General features: G+C 37.2%; 1 protein-coding gene across 2 annotated transcripts in view; it reads left to right on the top strand.

The window, feature by feature from the left end:
- The first annotated feature begins 486 nt into the window (after positions 1–486).
- Positions 487–27,922, top strand: part of LOC127634959 (guanine nucleotide exchange factor VAV3-like) — a 102,295-nt gene continuing 74,859 nt past the window's right edge. For both annotated transcript variants that reach the window (XM_052114736.1, XM_052114738.1), the window contains exons 1-2: positions 487–893; positions 16,988–17,104. In XM_052114736.1, coding sequence (XP_051970696.1) covers positions 690–893; positions 16,988–17,104 — 321 coding nt within the window. In that variant the 5' untranslated portion in view covers positions 487–689. The remainder of the gene's footprint in view (positions 894–16,987; positions 17,105–27,922) is intronic.

The following is a 27,922-nucleotide window of genomic DNA, read 5'->3' as shown; positions in this document are numbered from 1 at the left end:
TTATAAAATTATATACTTTTTTATCATAATTAAAATAAAACAAACTAATATTACGTTTATTCCTCTTTATCAATATTAAATCTAAATATCGCCTGGCATAATTTTTACCTATAATGATGCATTTGGAATTGTGCAGTCCATTGTCATATATAATGTTTGCCTGGGTCAGATGGCAAAGGTCATTTGTGAACATTAAAACATATATATATATATTTTTTTTTTCATTTTGAGTTACAAAGAGTGTAAATGCCACATTGTTTTTTTTTATATTGACATTTCTAATTAAATGGGTTCACTGTACTGTATTTTATCAGTCCTCCGGGTGTTCCGGGTGTCACTGAGGCTTGAAGAGCGCCAGTCGCGCAATACGCGGAACATCTGAACTAAAGCAGGAAGACAGCGGAGCAGAGAGAAAGAGAGAGGGGGAGGGCACGGGGAGGGGAGAGCGAAAAGAAGAGGTGAAAGAGCGAACGAGCCGAGGAGCAGCCCAAAGATCAGTCACTCTCAGCTGGTGCTCCAACCTTCAACACAGCATCCAGTGATCACATCGCCCGTTATTGTGCTATGCGACGCAGAGACGCCACTTGCGCTTTGGCTTAACGGAGGTCTCAGCATCTGTCTGAAGCGGAGTTTCAAATTAATGCCCGAAGGATTGGCGTCAAATCTTTAATTGTGCATCACTGGACAGCATGGAACATTGGAAACAGTGCGCGTTATGGCTGATCAATTGTAAGGTGCTCCCGCCGAACCATCGGGTGACATGGGAGTCCGCTCAGGTGTTCGACCTGGCGCAGACCCTGCGGGATGGGGTCCTCCTGTGCCAGCTCCTCAACAACCTGAGACTCCACTCCATCAACCTGAGGGAGATCAACCTGAGACCGCAGATGTCACAGGTTTGTGATGCATTGCATTCTCAGGATGGTGCATTGAATTGCATGGCAATAAGTTATGTTTACACTTGAGCATCAAAGTGAAACTCAACAGTTGTGGTGTTTAAAGGCTTTTTCTTAAAATATAGAATGGTAAATATACAAAGGTGCGAAATCAGTGCTGTATTCTCACTTATTCATCACATATTTTGTGATAGAAAGTTGACATGTTTGCAAGAAATCATGTACCGTTATTTTTGTGCTAAATTCAGCCCCCTATCGGTAAATGTGAGCAATGCAGCAACCCTGTGAAAGAGATTCTACAGTTGATTAAATGAGAGATTTTGACTTCCTGTCTGGCATTAAAGCCATCTATGAAATATCTTTATGTGAAAAAAATCAAATGAACATTGAATTTGATTATGGTGATTAAACCTAATATGACAAAAAAAAATTAATAAATACTTTTGCCACATGATTTGGCACACACAACATTATGAAAGTAGCGGTATGGTTCACAGAGGGATATGAGAGTCGTATGAAAGCTGTTTTAGCTTGGTGTCTTTTCCTGTCAGGTGAGAGCAGGATTAGTTTCAGTGTCTGCGGGAAGCTGCTTTATTGAAAACAGAGGCCTCTGATATATGTCTCTCCGCTCAGTGTTGTCAAACACCATCTGCTCAATGCCTGGACCTCATTACTGTCCCTCTCACACGAGGCTAAATGTGCTGTCAGCTTCCAAACGATCACATTTCATAAGACAGATATACACAGTGAACTTTGACAAATTTTTCCTTTTCTCCATAGACTTTTTTCTAATCAACATTAATATTTTACGTAAAAATTTTAATGAAAGTATGAGGGAAAGTTTATATCTTATTGGTCCTCATTTCTTTGTAACTGGCTTTTCTAAATTTTTAAACACCATTCACCCATAGCTCATTTTAAAAGGTCATTAAGCATATGCATTTTCAGTTCAATTTATATGAGTTGATAATAGCTGCAATGAACTTGATATAGTTCTGCAACTTTCCAAAAGTAGTTCATAAGAACTACCCTGATATTTTCCGCAACCTGATAAATCTTTACTTAAGGCAAACGGATGCACACTAGCTAGTGTCTATACACATACACAAGCAGTTTTGTGATGAACATAGACCTTTATGCATTAAAATAGTCAATGTGACTGAATGCTGTCACTGTGGACAAATACATTACAAGAAGAATCTGCAAAAAGACAATATAATTTACAATTAATAGAAGGTAGTTTAACATCAGATTGAATTTTTTACTTTTTAAAATGATTGATGAGCTAACAGATTGTCATTTTCACTTTGAGGCATCATATTGCCTTTGATTGCATCAGTAATGCTGCTATGTTTTCATTTTGTTTAGTTATATCATAGTTTGTTTTTGGGTGCAGACAGTTAGATACTGCAGTGATGTTGAAGTGTCTTCATTCATAGAATATTGATACCCTGGCCTGTATCAATGAAAGCAGGCAAGATAAAGAGACAAAAAATTAGCAAATTGTCTGTGATAACCAGTGTTTTGAGCATGGAGGTGAAATTTCCATTACTATGGGCAACATCTGAATCACATAATGAATTATTCATGAAGTTTTTGGCAGCTATTTTATCATAGACTCATTACTGCACATGGGACACAGACACAACTGACTCGGGGGACCAGCTCAGACAAAAGCTGTGAAGAGACCAAATACAAAGCTGGAGTCCCAGCCTCATCACAGCACCTCCAGGGGCCCATTGGGCCCTTTGGGTTTCCCTTCACCCCACCAATAGCTGTGTAATTAAACTATAATGCACAGTTACCCCCAGCCCCCATACATAGGGGCCAGGCCTGTGTGTGCCTTGTGTGTATGGAGAAGGTTTACACTCTTACAGTTACTTTTAGGCGTGTGTGAACTAAAGAACAGAGAAGCTCATTGGCAGGTTTAAAAATTGTGAAACGTGGAAGTGCAAGTTTGAGGAAGCCACAAACGCAAGTGCCTTTCTCACACAGACCTTGGTAGGTTGTGATTTTCATCCATTTAATGTGTGCGTTTGCAAGAAGAGTGGAAGGAAATGGCAACAGGTGTTTGGCAGGGTGTCAGAACTTTATTTAGATATGAACAGATGTCAGCCAGAGTAAAAGTTTGTAAGATTTCATTTTCAAACTGTGGTATCTGCAGCATTTTCTGCCTGTGATGGAGCTTGCTTTTTCAGTTTTTTGGTGCATGTGAAAAAGTCTGGTTTAGATGCAGGCTCCATTTATATTAAACATGGAGGGTCAAATGCGAGGTGGGGCATTTCTACCTCAAGGAACTTTGCACACCAAAGGCGATGCGATTAAGTGAGGAGAATTGCAGACAAATGTCCCTTTCACATTAAACATGAGGCGAATGATCGCAGTTAGCGCATCCAAGCCTTTACAATAAGTGGTGCTATTCAACAAGCAAGTTTACCCTGGTTTGATAGGTGGCAATAAACACCTTTTAGCTGGTCTGCCAGGGCATTTCTGAGCATATGGGGTCCGTTAGTGAAATTATACTTGGAGGCCCCCCCGGATCCAGACCCACCCAAGAATGTCCCCACAATACATGTTCAACAAATTCAACAAATTTTAGTATATTAACTGAATATTGGAATATATTAACTACATTAACAGCAAACACATTACAATACATTATATAAAATTTATTACAAATTAACAATAAATAAGTACAAAAATTAACAAAAAATGACTTTAAATCACAATAAATAACTATGTACAACAGAAATAGCATCTTCAACATACAACCAACTGAATTTCTCCCTTCCCTCTCGGGCCACAAGTTGGCCCCCTTTAACTGTCTAATTGAACCATAACAGCTGCCTTAGTTTTACTTGCAACTTTAAGTATATTTTTGAAAAAATATATAAACCCATAAAAAATACATTTTTCAATGCAAGGCCATAAGCAAGCGCTTATAGCTAGAAATGGCCCTGTTCTGCCCTTCATACATTACATGAAAACACAAACAACTTAACAAGCAGATCGAAAAAACGAGATTTCTCTAAAAGCTGCAACAGTGATGAAGAGAATAGAGATAGACAACATTTGAGACAATTCATTAACTATTTCAGTTCACCTGCCGGACAAGTTGACTGACAGTATCATCATGTATACACAGTCTGAGGGGTGATTAGAAGGTATCGAGTGTAAAAAATAATATCAATGGTTAAAACATGTTATCAAATGGAACAAGAGTAGAGCATACCACGCATACTGTTATGTACTCTTGGTAAGTACATTTGTTTAAAATCTCTGCTCATCGCTCACACATACAATGGCTGTTGAAACAAATTATGTCAATTGGAACAACACTGATTGTATCTCATTTCATTTACAGAATATCTACTTTGTGTTATACCTTTGCTCAAAACCATGCATGTTACTAAATAACCTGTTGATACGCAATTTCACTGCACTCGGGAGTGATGTCACTCTGCTTACATTTACAATATAATTTACCATCTATAAATGTAATTAATGTTAACAAATTATACATCTTTTCAAAGGTCTAAGGGTTCAACATTGATCTCTGTTTCACTATAGTAATGCTTTTTTAAAAACAATTTAGTTATTTGTGCCAGGAGTAAAAATGAAAACATGCAATATCAAAACGGGACTTCATACCTTTGTTATGAAAACGCGATCGCCAGATGAATCCAGTTCGCCACACTTGGGTCAGTTGTCCATGTCAAGCGTTCATTGAAAAACATCCAATATGAATTTTTGTCCATAAAAGTGATAAATCTGAGAAATATTGATATATTCTCCATTGTTTATATGAGATCTCACCTGAAAGAATTACACTTCGTCATTGATCTTCAACAAACTATGCAATCTGAGCAGCATTCATGTTTTAAAACGGTATATGATCTTATATATTAGAGTCCTGTAAACAAAACAAGCCTGTTTCCAAAGTCTGTTTTTAAAAATGTGCCATTGTTTTATTCATAATAGCCAAGCAGTGCAGTCAGATTTTGTGCTGTCTTGAAAGGCGGAGCCATACTTTTACTCTGTGCACCGGAAGCGATTTACAGAGAAAAAAGCTTGCAGGAACTTCCTTTTTTGTTAGATCATCTTCAAATTTGAAACATAACTTCTTTAGACTTGTGGCTTTGAGAAAATTGTATTTCTTTTATTATTGTTTATTTGATTACATGATTACATGTTCAGCACAAAATATTTCCATTACTATAAACTTCAGCTTCTCTAACTTTAAAAAATAACAACATATATTAATTCTGAAACTTGGGGAATAAAGCCCAAAGTGTCTTTCAAAAGATACTACAACTGTGCCCATACTCCAAAGGGTCCTGTACAACCATTTAAGGTCAGGTATATCATTTTCAAGGTTTGTGCTCAAAAAGGGGGTGTGTATCAACATTAAAATGCCCAAAGAGTCTATATAATGCAAACAATAAAACACAGATCTCACCCAACAAAACCCATTTTCAGTCTGACCCCTGAATGTATTTATTAAATAAAATGTGATACAAAGGCAAAGATGCTGTGCTATATATTATGTTAGCGATAGAAGAGAACTTAAGTAAGATTAAATGCAAAGGTAACCCAGATAGCACACATACATCTCTGAGATGTCTGTTTTAGATCTTTTCATCTGGAAAGCATCACAATATAATTTACATCTGCTAAACATCTTAAAAAGATCAGAATTACCAACATTGTAAATCATACACATCTGCTGAATGTCTTTGTTGACATCCGTGAGGAAACGTCATATAGACGTATTGAAGATGAGCAAACAACGTAAAAAACAAAAAACAAATATACGTCTAGGTGATGTATGTGTGCTACATGGAATAAATGCAGCAATATGGAATAAATTATTAAGATAATCCACATAGATCAAAGCTTTTAAAGGGGATGCAAGGCAGTTATGCAGCAATATAATTACCATGTTAAGAGACATGTTTAAAGATACATTTATTTTATGCAAATGAAATACACATCCTCACTGCTGGTTGAGGATTTCTTCCTTGTGTTCCTTCAGCATTTAATGTTGGTGTTCAAAAAACAGCTTTCTGTGCTATATCGCCACCTGTTGCACTGGTTTTGGTAACTGTTGTGGCTCCTAACACGTGATCCAAAACAAATTTTTTATTGGTCAGAGGATTTCATTGCATACAAAGATAAAAAAAATAACACACTCACTGTAAAAAAAAAAAAAAAAACTTTGCTTTGTTGGTGCACGATTCGGCGCTAATGTTCTCTTCAGGTGTGAATGGCCTCAGAGCTGGTTGGCCTGGTTTATGGCTTAGAGGGCTTTTATGAAAGAATTTGCTGAAATCCAAATGGAAAAGATTTATGTGAAAAATACTTTTGGAACCAAGATGACTGAAATCGGTCACTGAAGTGCTCAAACTGTGCACTATTTGCCAAAATCTGAAATCAAAAGTCACAGATATCAATATGAATTATATGAATATGATCAAATTCTTCAAAGATCAAATTATCTGACCAATGCTATCCACATTTATGTTATAGTTCTAGACTCTTACTGTATGCTAACAATAGTGTCATTTTTGTCTATGTTCATTTATTTTTGCTAGTTTAATGAAAATAAATTTGATAAATTGATACATAAATGAAACCTAATTGAGAGCTCAATTATGTATCCTCAGTTTAAAAATGCAACATCTGAGCAATACAAAAGACAGCAACCTGCAGAATTACCACCAAATGGTTTATTTCACACTGTCAGTGTAATGCCAGATAGTCACTGTCTCACCTTTAGGTTACACATTTGCTGACGCCCACTCATTGGGCAGATCGTTTCCGAGCAGTGACGCCCGGCAGGGAAATGAGGAAATGGGATGGAGGAAGGAAATGAAACTAAACGTCCTCTAGAGACCCTTGAATACATTGAGCTGGAACATCAGAACCTCTAGCGGTTCAAAGTCAATCTGTCTTTGCATTGAGGTAGTAGGCAACACCTACAAAATTTGATTAGATGGAACTCCTGTCTAAATCAAATTATGAGAGTGCTTGACTTCATATTCTGATGGGATGTGATTTATTAAATATTTGTGAATTATTATGTCCTGTGGCCACAGAGATACTGCCCTGTGTTAATAATTCACATATACTGTATTTTGACATACTTATATTCTGTCTGTCTGTTAAAAGCTCCTTTTGAGACTCTGAGGGGGTGAGAGACTGGTCATAGCAGTAATATGGTTTAAAACATTAAATTAGTTATGCTACAGTTTCAGGGTTGTTTTTATGGATCTGAGACTCATGAGTCAGTAGATTTGTGAATTTAAGACAGAGACTGGTTGTACATTTAAATGGACAGTTGACCCAAAAATGTATTCTGTCATTTACATACCCTCATGTTGTTCTGAACATGCAGGCTATGACTTTATTTCTTCCATGAAACACAAAATGAGATGTTAGGCAGTATGTCAGCCTCAGAAACCATTCACTTTCCATGCATCTTTTTCCATTGAATGTAAGTGAATGGGGACTAAAGAAATCATGTCATGCATTTGAATGCAAATTTTCAAGATGCATAAATCTTTTCAAGGTCTAGCAATTCATGCCAGACTTCTCTCTCTCTCTCTCTCTCTCTCTCTCTCTCTCTCTCTCTCTCTCTCTCTCTCTCTCTCTCTCTCTCTCTCTCTCTCTCTCTCTTGCTCTCACTCAGATTGACCTTTCCTTCTGTCACCAAGGTAACATGCCCTACTGTAAGTGGTTGGGGATCAGAAAAAGATATTCTCCATAGACACACATTTGCAGTTCAGATCTTGAATTGCACAGATGGGTTTTTGGATGAATAAAGTGTGAATCATCAGCTGGTCACTGAGGAATACACACTTACATTAGGATTTGTAAATGAAGGCAGCGCAAGCAAAAGCTCTTTTGTTTCAGAAAATCCATGATTATTTAGTTTGGTAAATCTATACCCAGACCATTTTATGAGATTTGGATTGTATTCTGAACATTGTAAAAGCATTTACCGTCTACACTGATGACATCAAGCAAACAGAAAGGATGATTTATGATGAGATTTAATTGATAGTGTAGATTTGGAATCCAATTGCATATCCTTCTCAATTGCCAATAAAAAACGGCGATATCCCATTCGGTGCTTACATGGCAAAATTCGCTTGTGCTTTTTGATGATGATATATACTGCAAGTAGCCGCTGAGTTAATCAATATATTCCAAATGCTGTTTTTGGGCCATTGAAGGGCACTGTGGGAACAATTAAGCATGAGTTTTTATGCTACGTCATCAAGGTAACATTCAGATTCAAAGTAAAGCCTAATTTATTCATTGAAAGAAGCCAAACTTGTCCTGAATGAACTAAAGCATCCTAGGTGAATGAAACCTGCATTTATACAATGCATGCTGTTGTTTTAAAATTACATGGTGCAAACTTACATACATCTGTATTATCGTTTGGGTAGAGACATTTTCAAAGAACATGTCAAACGATTTATTTATTTATTCATAAGGAATCAGGAATTCAATAGGAAAAATTTGTCTTCAAAATTGAAATACTCTTAAGCGCCCATTCACTCCGTTGTTTGACATGCTGTTTCACTCATGTTCCATCTGTAGCCGAAAGCCTTTCGCACATCTGCCCAAATTAAGATATGCCTATGATCATTCTTTTGTCTGTATTCTGCTCATTAACCCTCTTTTATACACCCATCTTTGCAGTAGTATCAGTTTCATTATAAATGACAAAAACTGAGTGTAAATGGTGCATATTATGGCCACAAATAACATGTTCGTGCATTAGCGCCATGTGTGCAAAAGGTAAACATGACAAAGTACATATTATGGCATATTACTTTAATACATCATAGAGTAGTTAAAAAAGATAATTTGACTGATCTTGTTTGAATTCTACTCATAGAATGAGGCACAAATGCATTAATAACACATTTTAATGTCAAGTCTTTTTTATTTGTATAGATGATTTTCACAACACGTATCATTTCAAAGCAGCTTTACAGAAAACGGTGTGGCTGGTGTCTGAATGTTCTTGAACAGGATGTCGTTGCTCAGCTGTTTTAAGCTTCTTTTTGGCTCTGAGCGAAGGACGAAAAGCACATCGCTGTGAGTGTGCCAGGGTCAGAGTATTCACTTTAAGTGCTTTTCCCTTCTGAGTGAGTGAAGGCACAGTATTGCTTACTTTTAAATGGTGTTCTCCCCAAGATCCATAATGAATGCTCACTTACACACACACACGACCTGCAGCTGTGTAGTAACCTATACTTTAGACCTTCAGTGGAGTAATGACATCATAATGCACACCGCAATGCCCATTGTCTTGTCTCAGTTAGGTTAAAAATAGACCATCAACGGGAGCTGTAAAAATGCTTTGGCATTGGTAGAATTTCAGGATGACAGCCAGAGAAACATTAATATCAAATATCATTCCAAAGTGCTGATGCATGTGAGAAGAGATGCTTCTGGGATAAAATAAGAGGAATATGCATTTTGAGTGTAGTAAAAGTGGATTCACAAACAAATCAAAAATACAAAACAAAATAAATCGATTGTCATAAATGACAATTTTAAGATCTTTGTCAACTAAACATTTATACTGCCTCCCGTAGATGTACAAATTACAAAGTACACGAACACTACATTACATGTGCCCTACAGCGAGGATCAGAGTTGTAGTCTTCTGGGTTGGAAAGACGTTCCGAATGGAATGCTAGCAGTAATATACTACTCTGTATATACCACACAGTTATTAAATAATAGTAATAATAGTATGTAAACCAATATGTTATACTGTAATATACATGCAAATTGTACTAAGCTACATTCTTATTACATGACCTCATTAAGTTGCTTGTTTATTTTAGTGAATGGCATCCATTTGTCATCTCAAAAGGAACAGTTTTAATACTTTTAATCCTATTTTGTGTAAAAATGTCCCAACTTTTAGCAACCAACAACCACATTAGCAATCACTTCTTTCAGCACAAATTGAAGGGCTCTCAAAAATAGAAGGTGAACTTGAGAGTGTTGTATCGTGGCATACAATATTCCATAGTTCTGTAGTATACTGCACATTCTGGCAAATGTAGCACTTTATACATAGGCTACAGACAGTTTGCTTTTTATCTTCAGTATACATACTGCAAAAATAGTAGGAGTAATATGGTGGTATGCTATTCCGAACATTCCCATGAGTACATACACATTCTTGTTTGTAGTAGCACCTGTAAGGTGGCAGATAACATTCTGTTTAGTGGAGACCATCTGAGATTTTCACATATTGCACTGCCAGTTCATTCTTCCCTGTGTGGCGTATAGTGTTGCATAAACCGTGTGCAGTGGCCTTTGAAGGGCAAATCTCCACGGATCTGCCAGTGATGGCATTTATGCTACCAGTCAGAATTTATCCTCTGATCCTTATGGCCTTTTTACACACCACGGAACAATATGATGCCATGCAGTCTGGAGCAAACATCCATACATAACATGAACAATCAGTTGGAGCATCGGAAAATATGCTCCGAAAATCAATGGGATGCATGTATCCAAGGTCAACTTTGATTTTTCCAGGGATTAGAGTATTGCTTTGCTTTGATCACCAGTCACCACTGAACTGCTTCAGTATGAAACAGTGTTCAGCATAGCTGATTAAATATTTTGAATAGAAAATCCCTTAAACTTGGAATAAAATATCAGTTTATCCTTTTATTTGGGTGGAGGTCTTTAAATGTGTTTTTGTGCAGATTTAAAGTGACCCCAAAATGCAGGTTTTTAGTCCATGTCTGTTAGCTTTATATATGCTAGTGTAGCGAATCCTAATCCTAAATTCACAGTCTGTCACTTTTAGGAAAATAGACCACAAATACTGACTCATCTTGACGCAGAAGTGTGTCAAAAATATTGGTAAAATAAAATGTTCTGTAGAATGAGCTACAGCATTTTATTTTTTCCCCTAAAATCCAATTTGTTTTGCTGTACTTGGCCAATTTCCACCCTCTCTATGACCCTTACTGGTAAAAAAGCAGATTTGTTACTTTACCTTTAAAACTTCTATAAGCAAATTACCTCTTTTGCTTAAAGGAATGTTTGTGTTTAATACATTTCAAGCTCAATCGACAGCATTTGTGGCATTATGTTGATTACCACAAAAATTATTTTGACTTGTCCCATCTTTTCTTTAAGAAAATAAAAAAAAATATGTAGAGATTACAGCAAAGCACTTTCAATCAGGTGTTGGGGGTACCGCGTTACAAGTAATGTGCATTACATAATGAGATTACTTTTCAAGTAACAAGTAAAGCAATATTTTTTATTTTAGACCATAATATCAGAGTTAATTTTTAAATGAAGTAACGCATTGCTTTTGTACACCTCTACTTTAATCTGGAGTAAAAGTGCGCAAACTTCGGGGAGGAGACATAGTGCATGATGGCCATTGGTATTCTATAGAGTGTGAGACCAGAGACTATTTAGCAGAGATGAGTCACTTCAATTTAAATTAATGGGAGAAATTGGAACACCCAACCAAGAAGCTCTAGCACCAAACAGTCAATGGATGTAGAAAGAAAGTCCCGCATTGCAAGTAAAAGAACCAATCACATTTTAGATACAGAGACATCACCTGTCAATCAACTAGCTAACATGCATGTGCTTTAGCTATATAAGCTGGGAAAATTGCATGTTTTAGAGTAAAATGAGGTAAACTTTCTGTTGAGTGAAAGCGATTGATTCATGTTTTAATACACACTGCATTAAACAATCAAACGTGTTTAGGAAGAGGGATTATAAGACAAGTCTTCCACTGGCCATGACATGATACACATGGTGAAATACTCGCTCAATTCACTGATATATGCAGCTGAACTGCTCTGTGCTACAGCTCCCTGTAATTGGGAGAATGGGATGAGAAAAGCTGACTCTGGATCAGCAGCTCCGAGCAATTCTCTACATTGATTGTTTACGCAGAGAAAATGTCTTAGTTTCTTAAAAGATTGTTTTATAATAAACAAGTAGTTCCATTCATGAAATAAACAATTTTTATGACATTTTGGTAGCATTAAAATTTATTCCATTCAAGTTGTATCAACATGCGCCTTTGACGTTGTATGCGATCAACCAGTGGTGTCTGTACGCACCGTGGATTAACTCAAAACAAGCGTGCACTGAGATGACTTAAAGGTGCAGTATGTAATATTCAGAAACCCTTGTTATTAACGACACCTGTGGCCGTTGAGTGAACTGCAGCCAGCTACCTGTTGCTCGTGCTTGTGCACACACTCCATAGGCACGTGAGCGAGCATCCAAAACAATGACATAAGGTACAAAGAGGCTGAACGTGATTAACTGACATCATGCTGACAGATGAGGTAGTATAATTAAAATTACACAGTTATGATTGTTTTACAACAAACTTTGAGACTGCATATTATATTTGACTCTCCAGTGCTGGAACAGGGTTAAAACATATTGTGGATATAGTTCTGACTATGCAAGACTTTAGTTTTAAAGTGCCTTGCCATCCCCACCTACCTGGATCAAGGGAGGGGACAAGGGGAAGGAAACAAAAAAAATTGGGGTGGATGGTAGTGGCGAGGACTCTACTACGGCGCATCCCTACTGCTTCCTGGGTTTCGGCACCAGTGTAAAGGGATTAATGGAAAGGAAGAGGCGAGATCCGGCTTGACAATATAAATAGTTTAATATAAAACTGAACCAAAAAGACAAGCACACACACAGGTGTCGGACAGCTGCCAGTAAATATCTGTCTCTGTCGCACTGCCATCTTCGGTCGGCCCTTATCCCTGTAGAGGGCTAATTAGCGCGATTAGGGGCCGGGAGTGCAAAATCCCGACCTGGCCCCACCCTCCGTCCTGCCACAATTGTATATGTTTTCTCTATAACCAAGTTACGTTACACTAATGAATGGAGCTTTTTGTATTATCTTGAACATTGTCTAGCATTCATTTAATGTATTATCGTAGTTTACCTTGCTGAATAATTACAGATTAACATTGACATTAACCTGACTTTTAGTATAAAGAGAAAATCGTTGAAATTATTTGAAAGTTGCGACGCAAGGTAGCTTGCAATTCGTCAGCGTTAGCAGGCAAGATCAAGTTAGCTAAAATTACACAGATCAATCCTTATGGCACTATAATTCACATGCTTTGCAGTTATGTTAGCTTACCTGTCCAATAAGAAGAATGCCAAATCAGGGTCGGTTTTGATCCCCAAAACCAGTTTTGATCACCAAAACCAGTTTTGATCACCAAAACCGAACTAAGTTCCCTACAGGAATCAAATACCCTGCCGATGTTCACTCTAGTTTATGCTCGACAACAATCATTTTCCCGTTTAGCCAGACTGGATTCAGTAGATACATTTGTATTTTTTTTGTGTAGGTTTGTGTAGGAGTCGGTGTTGTGCTGGGAGCCGGACATTTGCTGGATTCCATCTCTAAGATAATGTTACCTAGTGTTGCAGTTTCTTGTCGCTGTTGTATAGCGGAAGATAACCTATTACTGTCTGAGACAAGGCTCTCGGAAGCGCACATAAACGTCACATCCTTTGGATTTTCCCAGCAAAAGAGACCCGCTCCCTTCGCATGGAAATCAGTCTACAGGCTTTAATAGGCAACATAGGAAGTCCGGGAAGGGCTCATTTTTTTATTTGTGTTGCAAGCCATTCACACATTGGCAAACAAAAAGTAAAATATTACAAGAACATGTTTACATATTGCACCTTTAAGTGAAAAATATAATTTTATTATCAGACACCTTGAACGTGTTAGGCTGGCAATCCCCACTGAATTTTATCCTGACTTTTGTAAGCTGATGGAAAAACAAATCATATATGTTCATGTTATTTAGTCTTTATTATAAATATGATGAGAAGACCTATTTTCTAAATATCTGTTTGTATACTATGTTGTTTTGACATGAGTGTTGTACAGTAGCTAACATGATCTTTAATATCTCTCTTGTATGAAATGCATGGAATGCATGGTATAGCAGAAGAGAAAGTGGCTGTGAGAAAAAAGTAATGCAAAAATAATGCAAAAGTAATGTAACGCTTTACTTTCCATAAAAATTACTTAAGTTACTTTGTCAAGGAGTAACTCAATATTCTAACAAGTTACTTTTAAAAGTAACATTACCCCCACTGCTTACAACAGATGTGATTGTGGCCAATGAAAGTTAATGTGGCCATTTTTTGGAGGGTTTAAAGGCAGAAATCTGAAGCTTATAATTTTAGAAAAGTACCTACATTAATTCTTCTGTTAAAATCCATTTATTATTTGAGCTGTAAAGTTGTGTAAATGGTCATTTTTACAGTCATTTTAGGGTTTTATGGTTTGTTGGCATTATATTGTCATGGCAACCAAGTTATACAATTGGCTATAACTTTACACAGAAAATGTTAGTAAGTGATTTTATCACACTGAAGTCATGTTAACGCTTATTGTTTACATCTTGTGGCTTTACTTTTGAAATAGTGAGTATTTTGTGAAAATATAGTTTATATGAAAATTGACCCCCCATTCACATCCATTGTAAGTGCCTCAAAAAATTATTTGGAAAAAAGTATCTTTTGCTGTAAAAGTATCTAAGCATTGTTAAAACGTGATTTATTTATTTGTCAAGCAAAACGGGACAAGACATTAAGTCTTGTTCTAAGATAAATCTGACCCAAATTTTGTGAACTTTAGACTTAAAACAAGAAATAAAATGTTTGGAACGTAGAAGTGTTTCACGATTCATAAGGGAAGCCTGTTTTCGTTATCCGGTCTCCAGTGTTTTTACTCGTAAGTTCTTAGCAGATAATGTGATCTTTAGTGTATTTAATTTGTAAAATCTGTCCAAAAAATGAAATAAAACCAAAGATGTGTAGCTCCATAGTGCCGATACTGATACGCAAGGACTTTTTTGACAGTCATCACTTGTCAAAGTTTAGGGAGTGGGTGGATGACGTGAAGCTATGAACTGAGGTATGTTATGTTTCTATCATTAACTACTTCAAGTTGTTATGACAGCCAACAACTGCACAGGTTGAGCCTGAACAAATTTTTACTCTAACTAATGCTTTAAATGGTTGGGGGATCTCTGTCTTGAATGCTCGCATTGGTAGTTTTCCATTGCTTTTTGTGTTGGCCGAAACTAGAAAAGGTCCGGTGACAAACAGAATCATCATTACAGTGCCCAGTGGTAATATGCAAAACTGTGGATACCAAAATACAACATATTCAGAGAAACAAATGTTAGTTTTATAACGAAATATACAAATATTTCTGAATGACTAACTTTTTTCAGCTTAGTTTCCATAAATGGTCTGGGCTATAATATAAAATGCACTGACATAGGCTTCAAAAGATGTAGTAAAATACTCTCTCTAACACTCTCAAGCACAACAGTCATCCAGAGGTGATTAGAATTGCTGTTGTCCACTAGCGTAGCTTTGAAAGCCATGTTTGGCCAAGCGTGGCCTCTTTCCAGAAAAGCCCAACGGATGCAATGCGGCTGTAATGCAGAAAACAGAACTAAATCCGTCATGTGTTCAACCATGCTTCTGTTTGCCTTAATTTCCCTCTCTTCCACTTCCTCTCTCGTTCTATCTTGCTTCCTTCAGTTGCTGAGCCCCTGAGGGACTCCTAAAGACTCCAGAGCATTTGCAAGATGTGCCTTTACGATAAAATGTTGAATTCAAACAGTCAAACAGTGTAAACAGTCAAATACATTTGCGCTCTTAGCATTTGCTTGTCTTATCTGTGCATAAAAGCTGCCCATGGCCTCTGGTGAAGTCATCTGTAAAGGGGAGTGGGAACTGAGAAACGGGATATGTGTTGTTTTTGATTTAAACGTTGAATGATTAGTTCATATGTGAGAAAATACTGGCCTTACATTTTTGTGATGCCAGTGTGATGTTTTTTTATACTCATTATATGCCAGATTATCAGTCTGATTTCAAACAGACAGTTGGGTGTCCTTGCTCTTAGTGTGGGTAAAGCTGTTTTAAGAAATCACAGATGCAGCTGCAACACAAAGAAAGCAGACTTATTAACTTCCTCTTATCGCTCAAAGGTGGAGTAAGCGATTCTGTGGAAGACTGTTGTTATTTGAACTCAACAGCCAAACAAACACACCCCTCCCTTCAGTGCTCCTTCGGAAGCTCCGCCCCCCAAATTCATGCACACACCGGTCCGATCCACTTTGTTTATTTTCCCATTTACAGAGCCAGGACTCTTTTTCTGCACACACACAGCACAGACAGCTTGCGGAATTTGACAAAAAGTGTATTGGATTAAAATGACTTACTTCACCTTTAAGATAGAAAAAAGACAGTACAGCAAGATGTGAAACTTTTTCTCTTTCAGGCAATATATGACACTGACAGATGGATGGTGCTAATATAACTAGTAAAAAGGACATATTCTTGTGAACATGCCCAGCGAGAGGGGAAAGGTGCAGGACTGTAGACCATAACAGGACATCCATTAAGATAACAATCATTGTTTTTTGGGTTACTTTGAAAGCACATTGTTACATTGATGATTTGTGTTGTCATTTCACTATTTAAATGAATGTGTTTGGAAGTTTGCCACTCTTTGCTCCTTTTTATAATCATTAGCCACTGTTCAGAGCAAGTAGACTATTGAATGAAATAAATACAGAAAGCTGGGGGAATATTAAACTCTTTGCTGGCCTGTCGGTATTTAGTTCTGTTTTTTTGCTAGTTTGATGCTTTCATACAAAGTTTATGTGTTAAGTTTATTTTGTGATAATCACTTACTAACCTTATCTGTGTAAAATTATATCCAATATTACAACTTTGTTGTCATGACAGTGTAACGTGGTAAACTTTGTAATCTGGTAAATGCTGCAACGGTAGGAAATCCCTGATTTTATCACACTAAAATCATGTTAACACATATTGAGTTAACTTCTTGTGGTAAGATTTTTAATTTTATGGACTGGCCTTTATTCACTTCCATTGTAGATACCTTGCTGTTACCATGTTTGTTGTGTGTTTGTCTCTCTCTCTCAGTTTATTAAAAGATTCACATTCTATTCCTCCTTTTTTCTGTCTAGTTTCTTTGCTTGAAGAACATCAGGACATTTTTACATGCCTGCTCAGAAATCTTCGGCATGAAGAAGAGTGAACTGTTTGAGGCTTTTGATTTATTCGATGTACGGGACTTTGGAAAGGTAAGATACACTGTACTTTCTTCCCTGTGGTTTGAAATATATTGTAAAACAATCAGCTTGCAAATATCCCATAATCAACTGACATTTTTACCTGTCCAAATTCCAAGCATTCTTCAAACTAACATAATTTTGATTCTCTTCACTTGTTTTATCGTGTAAGCATAAGCCTCAGTCACTGTTAGATGTGGTAAAATAAATCAGGCATGTGTTTATGTATCCTCAAATTAAAAGAGCCAAATCCTTTGAGCTGGGTATATTCTTCTGACATTCACGCTGTGTCTCGGTTGGTTATGTTCTGAGATGAGGTGCTCGGGCAATCTGCTGCAATAAAAATCATCCTATCCTGTTGGTAATTTAATCCACTCTTCAGCATGTTTAATTAAAGATCAGTGAAGGGCAGCAGGGGATGTGGCCTCTCTCTGTGAGGATATGACACTATTGCCTAGATATGTTATTTCTTGAGTTTTGCATGCATGCTTGTTTACAGCTGCAGAGGAACATTCAGCTCAGATGTTGCTCTTCCAAGCTCACTTAAGACTTAATGTATATCTGTTATGTTTCATTGATTTATTACCTTTGTCCCAGATGTTTAATTTCAGATATTGAATGATGTGAAAGTGAATTTGGACTGATTGTATATGTGCATATGTGTGTTTAGAAAGTGAAATTGGATCTGTTGTTAATTGACAGAGCAAGTTTGCATTTAGGGAGTGTATTGACCTGTAAGCCCAAGCAGATGTTTTGCCCCAGGCCTGCCTGGTACCACACTTATAAATATTGTTTAAGAGCCCTTAAACCCTAATGGGCTTCCTTATGCAACCTCAGCAACCTGTCAGTGCTGTCTCACCTGCTGTGAAATGTGACTTCCTTTCCAGCAAATAAAACATGTCAACATGCAGTCATTTTCAAGAAGGTTGTGATATGATAATTTTTGGTAAATGAGATAAGGATACACGTAAAAATGTATTTATACACACAAAAATGTATATGTTTGAAATCATGTTTTTTGCTAAATAAATTAATACATACTTTTATTCACCAAGGATGCATTAAATTGATCAAGAATTACACGAAATACTTTTTTTTTTAATTACAACAAAATATGAAATATATTCTATTTAATTAAATGCTGTATTCTTCAAACCCTCTGTTTATCCAACAATCAATGTCAGTCAGTTTATTAAATGAAATAAAACTCTGTCCCTTTTTCAGGACACTTTATTTTAAATATAATTTTGTAAAAATCTAAATAACTTTACATATGGTCTGCACTTATATAGCACATTTTTAACCTTAGTGGTATTCAAAGCACTTTACACTACATCTCATTCACCCATTCACACACCGATGAGGGCAAAGCTGCCATGCAAGGCACTAGCCTGCCATTGGGAGCAACTTGGGGTTCAGTGTCTTGCCCAAGGACACTTCGGCAAGTGGAGTCATGTGGGCCGGGAATCGAACCACCAATCCTGCAATTAGTGGACAACCTGCTCTACCACCTAAGCCACAGCCGCCCCATTACATATCTTTAGCTCTGCTTCATGTTCTGAAAGGAGTTTTAATGGGAAGTTTGGGATAATGTAACAAGGTGACTTAAAACCTTAACACTTAAAAATTAAAAAATGTGAACATTTTAAAAAGTCTTAAAAAGGAAGATAGATTTATAGATTATTTTGTGCTGGTGTGGGGGTTGTCTGCATTGATGATGTGTTTTATCATTGGCTGAATGATCGAAATGATTTCTCGCTGGTAATAAGGTTTTGAGCTGCAGGCCCATGGACTTGACCTATGTGTGTCTGTGTTTACAGCTACAATGACAGCTCAACTAAATCAGTCATAAACCCTCTTTCTTCCTTTCTCATCCACCCATCCTCTCTTCCGCTGCTAATCCATTTATCCATCGCTTATCTTCCAGTCAGAGACAAGAGGACTCAATCACAAAGCTAAATGAGTAATTAAGCCATATTTTTTTAATTATTTAAAATAGCTGTGTAGTGAGTTTAGGGGCATTTAGCAGGTGCTTTTCATCCAGTGCAATTTAGAGTGCACTAATCACAGGTGCATCATGGGCTTAAGTGCTCTTCCTAACAGCACAACAACAGCTGTGCGTTTTATTGACTTTCACACAAATCACGATTACAACAGCTGATTATGACTTAATAAATATATATATATTTTTTAAATTTCTACTCACACTGCTATTTTATGGTATCAAAACTAGAGGTCTTCACTTGTCCAAAAATTCATGCCCGAACACAAAGAGACCCGGAAATGTACTACCCGGACCCGAACTGGTCCCGTCTATTATTTGAAAGCTTGGACCCATACCCATGCAGAACCGAGAAATGCTGGACCCCGACACGATCCGGACCCGTCTATTAATTGACCTGGCTGGGAGACACAGACCCGATCGACACTGATGAACTAACAAGTTAATTTACAAGTTGCGAAAACAAAACTTTGTGTCTTATCTAATGTAACATTAGTAGCCATTTCCCCTGTGCCGGGCTGTGACACATATAATCCATCCTCATTGCCAAGAAAGTTGGTAAAATACATCCAGGCTTTCTGTGATTCCTCTCTTGCTGATTGAAACAACATAGCTAATCCACAAACTATTCCAGCTTCAAAAGTCACTTGCTGTCACTGTGACGGATGACAAACGTATCTTGTTTAGAATCAGCTTTGAAGTTTTTTTGTATCTCACATAAGATAACTTCGACTGTTTGCCCTTTGAACTATAATAACAATTGCTTGTTCATTATCACAGCTGCTAACGGTAGCATAACTCTGCTCTGCCTCTGATGTCACTGAGCTCATTGTGGCTCCGCTCCGTTTTTCACCTTATTTCCCAGCATGCACTTTCTCATCCTAATTTTACAATGTTGCAAGTTGCAAAACACACATACAGCACCATCATCATCAGCACAGTCGGATCATGGCCAATTGATGTAAACATAAATTATCAGTGTTATTGAGGTAGATATAGGTCTCATGTAGCCCTTTAAATTATCAGTGCTGTGAGTTTGTACATGTGTCAAATGCCTATGGGCCCTGGAAGAGAGATATGATAGAGATGAAGACCAGAAGACCAGGCAAACACAGGCTTATATACTCAGGCATAAAGGGACAGAGAGGAAAGTGAAAGAGCTCTCGCTCTCTCTCTCTCTCTCTCTCTCTCTCTATATAGATATATCTGTTTTACTCAACTTTTTGTCATTGACTGCATAGCTGAGCCTATAAATATACAGATGAACAGCACACACACTCACACACAAATTATCTTAAGGGTGAATTGCCCTTCAAGGCTCTTGTTCCTGTGCAGATGTGAGGTTTATTGAGTATCAAGTGACAAGGTTTTTCAGTAATGGATGCTGAGTGGTTGATGGAAGGGGGAGGTGGGGTGTGTTTGATAGTGATATTGGGGTCTTGACCACACATAGGAGGTCCTTACTAAAGCCTAGTGAGCTGCCTAGACTGCATCAATGCATTTTAAACCAAAAACATAGAAGTTTGGATGTGGCTTAAATGAGTAGTTCACCCAAAAACTCTAGTGGTTAAATCCATTTTAAAACACAAAAACCACTGATGTGGTCTATAGGGCTTCTCCCCCTTAGAAATCCTATATTTTCTATGCATATTCACAGTGAAAAAAATAAATGTTGCTTTCAGAGGCTTAAAATGGAGTTTGTGTGAAAATAAGGTGCACTTTTGAACTGAGATGAGTGCAAACAGACAGCACACTGGAGGTTAAGTCATTCACTAAATAGGGTGCAAGGGAGCAAATGAGCATCCTACAGCTTTCCTATGCAGCCAAGTGCATTCACTCCTAATATCCAACCAAAAGTTTAGTTTCAGGTGGCAGATGAAGTTTGTACATGGTTGGCAGACATGAAGCAATGATAATCAGTACTTTCAGAATGTATAATGTATCATTTTTATTTGGCACTGATTGGATGATGCTGCCATTACTTTAGAATTAATTATTATAATTAATTATGTTAATTTCTGATTGGTATGCTTCAGCACTGGCCATCACTTGTTTATTTGACTGTGCAAAGAGAGAACATTGAGATTTTGTTGTAAGTAGAAAAAAAAAAGTAGAAAAAAAAAAAAACATTTGTAACATAAAAGGCAAATCAAGTCATTTTTATTTAATAATTATTACTATTATTTAATTTTTATTTGTGCTTTTGGTGTCTCTGGTCAAAAATTACCGGCCTGATTGACCTTTTGGAAATATTAAATAAAATATGAAAACATTCTGTACTATTTATCACACTAGTGTGCTTTAATGTATAACCAGGAAGTTTGATTTGAAATGCTTTTATTTTGTACAAAATGGCACAAAGTCACACTTGTGATGTTCCAAGTCAAAAATGACCGGCCATTGAGAATTAATGGGAGAGATCAAAAATAAGAGAAAAATTAATGTTATTCATTTTAACATACGTGCATGTGTGCTTTCAAACATAAAGGCCTAGGACCTGTGCATGCCCACATAAACACACATGCGCACGCACACACAAACACACATTTGCTCAAGTACATGTATAAAACTGTTGAGTATTATATGCTTTCTTTTTCCACGGAGATTAACTTTATTTTACCTTGAACTGCATCGAAGATCTATTAATCCATACAACATTACCACACACTAGGGCTACTCGATTATGGCAAAAATCAAAAACACGGAGACACGTGACGCCATGCGAGGAGCAGACGTATTATTGACAGCTCTATTATTGAGATTCGATACACCCAGTTACATACTTGCTCTTTGAGGTAAACATGGCAAAGAATTCAAAATCCTCAGGCTCTGGGGACATTAAAAGGCACTTTTGTGTACAAGCTGATGCCTCTGGCAGGCCTACGGACCAGAGACTTGATTTGGAAGGCAAGTCGGAAGAAGAAATTCAGCGTCAACTGTCCAACACCTCGGTGATGCTGACGAAGGTTTTTGCTGACTTGGAGGATCGCACTGTAATACGTCAATCGATTATGAAAATTCTCTGAGTTGGTCACAAGAGTGGCAGATGTTGAGAAACGGATGGATTATCTGGGGTCATCAGAAAGAGAATTATCCACTAATTACTTGAATTTTTCGAAAATAAGAGTCAAAGGTATAACATACGGATTGTATGAATTCCTGAGCATGAGGAGGGCCGAGATATGGTGAAATATCTTGACGAACTCTTTCCGAGTCTGCTCGACATAACATGCCATAAACTGGAAATCGAGCTTGCAGAGTCCCGGCTCGCAGATCTGCTGACGGAGACAGGCCCCGATATATTCTGGCCAAATTTCTGAGATCATCCGATAAAGATCTCCTGTTGCGCAAGGCAAGGAGTAAAGGATAGCTTTCTTGGCAGAATCACAATATTTTCTTGTACACGAAATTTGCGAATTCGACAAGAGAGAAAAGCAATCGTTTCAAGGAATGTAAGAAACTCTTGCATCAATGGAAGATCGCTTTTGCACTGATGTTTCCGGCCAAGCTGAGAAGAAACACCAAGGACGGCAGCAAAGTATTTACAAGTCCCAAACTGGCACTCTTCATAATAAATACATTGGAGTGAGTAAGCCATCTGATGTTTCTTATATTAATGGACTGACACGCTGTTCAGTGACTCGATTGACCGAGGAAGCTGGGCACCATTATTGTTTCTTTTTGCGTTGGCTCCACCTAGCGACTGGAGTTTGTTTTATGGAATGACACTTCCTTCAAGAAACTTTTGCATTGATGGAAGATAGTTTTTACACTAAAGTTCCCAGCCAGATTGAGAATTGACACTATGGATGACCACAAAATATCGACATGCTCACATAATTGACGTCTTTTATAAAGTTGATGGGCTTGATGTTTTTTCTTTGATGTAAAAATGTTGTACAAAATTTGGTTAATCGATTAAGTAAAGTTATGACATCTCTTATAAATATAGATTGAGTGGAGTATATATTTGGGGCCGTTGCTCTTCTGATAACATTAGGCGTTTCATCAATATCATGTGGTCAGTAGAGAATGATCAGTCTTCAGTCGCTGCCATCTCACTTGATGCCAAAAACGCATTTGATATGGTAGAACTGAGATTATCCTTTTAAGATTTTGGAAATTAATGGGTTCGGGAGTACTTTTATTGGATGGATTAACTTTCTTTATAGACACCCTGTAGCAGCTGTACAAACAAATATATTAATTTCGGATTATTTTACTTTGGATAGAGGCACTCGGCAGAGTTCCCCTCTTTTCCCATTATTGTTCTGTCTTGCGCTGGAAACATTAGCAGCCGCGATAAGAAAGGAGGATGATTTTCCAGGGGTGGTCGCTGGGGGTATGGCGCATAAGCTTTTGCTTCACGCAGATTATATTTTATTATTTGTCTCTGACCATTCTAGATCTATGCCTTGCCTCCACAGAATTATTAATAACTTTTCCAAGCTCTCAGGATACAAAGTCAATTGGTCTAAATCCGAAGCTTTGGATTTGACAGCGTACTATCCAGTAACGGCCTTTCAGCCAGGCGCCTTACAGTGGCCCAAACAGGGCATTAAGTATTTGGGTATTTTATTCCCAGCAAATTTGTCTGATTTAGTTAGAGTAACTTTTGTACCCTTTAATAAAAATATTTTCAAGTGATGTGGACAGGTGGGTTTCATTACATTTATCGATGCATTTATAATGCCCTGTCATTAAAATGGACTGTATTCCAAAATACAGTCACTCCCTATAGATGTCGCCCTCTCATATTTCAAGCAATTTGATAACATAGCGAAGTCCTTCATTTGGAATGGTAAACATCCCAGACTACATTTCAACAAATTACATAGGCCGATTGACAAAGGTGGGCTAGGCCAACCCAATATTTTGATTTATTATTTTGCATTCGGTCTCAGGCATTTGGCTCATTTGGCACTTCCACCTGAAAGAACCCCTCCCTGGTTTTCTATTGAATGGGAAGTCCTTTCCCCTATTTCACCATCGCAAAGCATTTCTATCAAACTAACCGGAGAAATTAAGTCACACACCGTTATCTCACATTTGCACATGATTTGGACAAGAGTGGCCAGAGTATTCAATTTGGACATTTATTTAAATGTGACCTCGCATATGGCTGAACCCAAAATTATGTATCAACAAGTCCCCTTTCTGTTGGTCAGAGTTGATTGTGAGGGGGGGGGTTACCATGAGAGTGGAGTGTTGAGATCTTTTGAGAATTTGGGTCATCATTTTGAGATTCACAGATCTCAGTTTCATAGGCATTTACAGCTGTGCCACATGCTCTGTACTGTTTGTGGGAGTAGCACACACCCCCTTAAAACAGCAGATACTTTGGGAGAGGTTTTTGGAAAGGTCATTACTAACCCTGCTGACTCAGAGTCTGGGGGAAGGAGCTTTAACTTCTATTAAGAGATTATGGGAGAAAGATTTGAACTTGATATTGGAGGATGGAGTGTGGACTAAGATTCTGAAAAATGTCAAGTCTGCATCTAGAGATGCAAGGGTTTGCCTTGTGCAATTTAAGATTTTACAAAGATTTTATTGGACCCCCTCTAGATTACATAGGCTTGGTCTTAAAGACACACCCACCTGCTGGCAATGTCAATCAGAAGTTGGAGACACAGCAATTATTTATGTGACATTCTGGGCACAAAAATGTTACTTTGCCCCAGACTATTTTGGGCGATTGGGAGGTTATAAATTCAGGGAGACAAAAATTCAGGGGATAAAAAATTGGGTTCTGACTGGTGTGATGATTGGCAGAGAAATTATTTTAAGGGGTTGGAAGTCAGAACCCACCATTTCCGGAGTGGTGTGTGGAGATGGAGAGGGTGGTGGCTTTTGAGAAGATGATAGTTGGAAGGCTGTGGCTGGAAGATTTATTTTTCAGGAAGTGGGGTAGGTATTTGGTGGTTTTGGTGGACTCTAGGGAAAGGGATTAGGAGAGAGACGCTTAGTTAAATTATGCATGTTTATTATATATTGAATTTTTTATTTATTTTAATTTATTTAATAGTGTGTGTCAGTGCTTGTGTGTGTGTGTGTGTGTGTGTGTGTGTGTATATTATTTTATGTGACCACAGGGGGTTCTTTGGGGTAGGGTGGGGTTGGTGTTTGGGGAGGGATATTAATGAGGGTTAAAAGTTAAATGTTGATTCGGTGTGCATGTGTTGTGTTTTTCTTTGAATCAGTAAAAAATGTTAATTACAAAAACAAAAAATCATAATCTTGATTATTTTGGTCAATATTGAGATCATGATTATTTAATACAATTACTCATTTTCTTTGGAAACATCTTGTCATCATTGAACTAAAAAAAAAACTTGTGGATTTCCTTGAACTTGAAATGTAAATTGCACTGGGTAGTGGAGGAGGCTATTATCATATGTTAATTATTATATGTTACGTATGGTATTCAAATAAAGGAAAGCCTCCATTGCCACCATTAACAGCAGGGATGCTCACACTTCTATGCAATGATATCTACTTTTTCATCATGTTATTGCAGCAAAATCTACCATGTACAATAAAGGCTATACATTATCATAATACCAACATTTCAGTAGTCGGTAGTGAAATTTGACAATTCTCAATACCAGCTTGAAAACCACAACAAACAATAACACTACTGTAACTAATTTGTTAATTGTGGATCAATGGTTTCAAGTTCTTAAGTAATTATTCAAGACTAGAAACAGTCAGTAATAATAAAACATTAAAAAGCAGCAATGAATAGAAATATATTAAAAACAATAGAAAAATACAAATGAAGAAAATTCAGTGCTTTTTTAACTGCAGTTTCAAGTATTCAAGTAATCATTCAGATTACTAAATGCAACATAAAATTAGTACTGGTGTTTACTGTATGATTATAATACATTAATACTTTTTAAAGCTACTAAAGCTACCCAGTCAAGAGCAATGAGTTTTTCCCCATTTTTTTTGTTCTGGTTGTTTGATTTTTATAATGACACACTAGACGGCAGCAGGTCTGTAAACTTACATTACATGTCTGACATTTTAATACAAATCTACGTTTTTCTCCTCTTCTCACTCTCTGTGTTTACATGAATACCTCACCAATACGGGCATTTTGGCAGAATTTTGAAATGTATTTGACCGTTCAGTGTGCATTAGCGTGAGCAATTTTGGAACTCACGCACATCTTCAGCACACACACATACACCGCCTGTCAATCAAACAGGGTGTAGCTGTTACTAGATTGCTAGCAAATTATAAAATTATGTGCTCTGGGTTACTTTCAACAGCAGAATAAGAATATGAGCTTTCTAATAAGTGACACAGGCCTAGACTATCACAAATATAGTCAGTTATTTTTTCATTATTGATGTTTTAATCAGTCTGCTTGTCTGGTCGCACAAGCAAAATTCTCTTTCACTTGCCCCTTCAAAAATAAATTTGTCCTGGACAAGCTTTAATGTCGAGCCCTGATTATATATTGTATTCAGCATTTTCCAATAACAAATATTTCTTCTGCTGTATAGATTTACATTGTTTTAAAGGAGTTTTTAATATTACATGGAATACAAGCCAACACTTATTTTGTGCAGTGTATAATAGGCTAAGACTACACTCTCTCACCTTTATTTTCACTTTGATCCATCTTTAACTCACAAAAAAAATAATAGAAATCGAATCTAGAGTAAACTGGTCAATCGATTCCTCATTTGATTGGTTACTAGAGGCATGTAGACCCACCTTCCCCCTTGTTCTTGCAAAACTATTTTCAGTGAGAAATTTGTGCCAAAAGTGTCAGGGCAACAAAAGGGAAGACAGAACAGTGTATATAGTGGATTATTTCTATAAATACTTATGCCACAAACACAGGTCATTTACAAATTTGCTGTTCATTACACCCTTTCTTTGCCTGCATATCACTGATTGCAGGTTTGCAATGTTTTTGGCCATGTTTAGGCACAGAAACAGTGCCAAAAGTGTAAGCATTAAAGAAAGGAAGTCAAAAGAATACACATAAAATGTACTTTGTACTCTCAAACACATAGATAAAATTCACACAAGGTCATTTGAATATATGTCTGTTTAACTCAATTATCTTTGTAAAATATCTTCCTTATATTAAATATGTTATATTAATCATATACATACTGAATAACTGGCTTACCCACTGAGATGGGAATGCTAGATATGATATAACTGCATAACTTGAAAACTCCCCCCTCATTGTGTCATGGTATGCAAGAATAGCGTTCGGTTCTGTGCCTGCAAGGGCGCATCATTGCAGGTACGACATTGCCGGCTGACTTCGAGCATTGAGGGTAAGTTTCTAGTATCTAAAGGTGCTTTTTTATGTCGCATTTGACACTGTTAGCAAGGTTGAGCTCATTTGCTGAAAAAACATCTAGCAACAATGTTATGTGTGGCGGCGAATATCTAACACCGGTCATCAAAGCTTTTAAACTTATACCATCAGAATCAAAACTCACTATGCATCTAACCTTAAATAGAAATTACATTTTAAACTGCGAAAAAAAAAAAAAACTAAAATCATGGACGACTGACATGTGCGAGTCTGGGAAAACAGTGGAGTATTTTACTTACTATCACTAAGCTACGTCACTTAGCGCTGGGCTGGCGACAAATGATACTTGTTTGATGCACGACGCATGAGTAGATTAATTTTTTTAACCTCAAAATATAGTTTTATTTCAATGCATATTTATCTGACCTTTATGACACAACCATTTTGGTGTTTCTACACTAGAGGCCACACAAAATACTTTTTGCCTGTGAGAAATACATGAACTGGGTTTGAATGTTATTTTTGACTGTGATAAAAT

This window comes from Xyrauchen texanus, chromosome 42, assembly GCF_025860055.1.
Source record: "Xyrauchen texanus isolate HMW12.3.18 chromosome 42, RBS_HiC_50CHRs, whole genome shotgun sequence".
NCBI lineage: Eukaryota > Metazoa > Chordata > Actinopteri > Cypriniformes > Catostomidae > Xyrauchen > Xyrauchen texanus.
The sequence above is the reverse complement of the archived record's forward strand: the minus strand, read 5'-3'. Positions and strand labels throughout refer to the sequence as shown.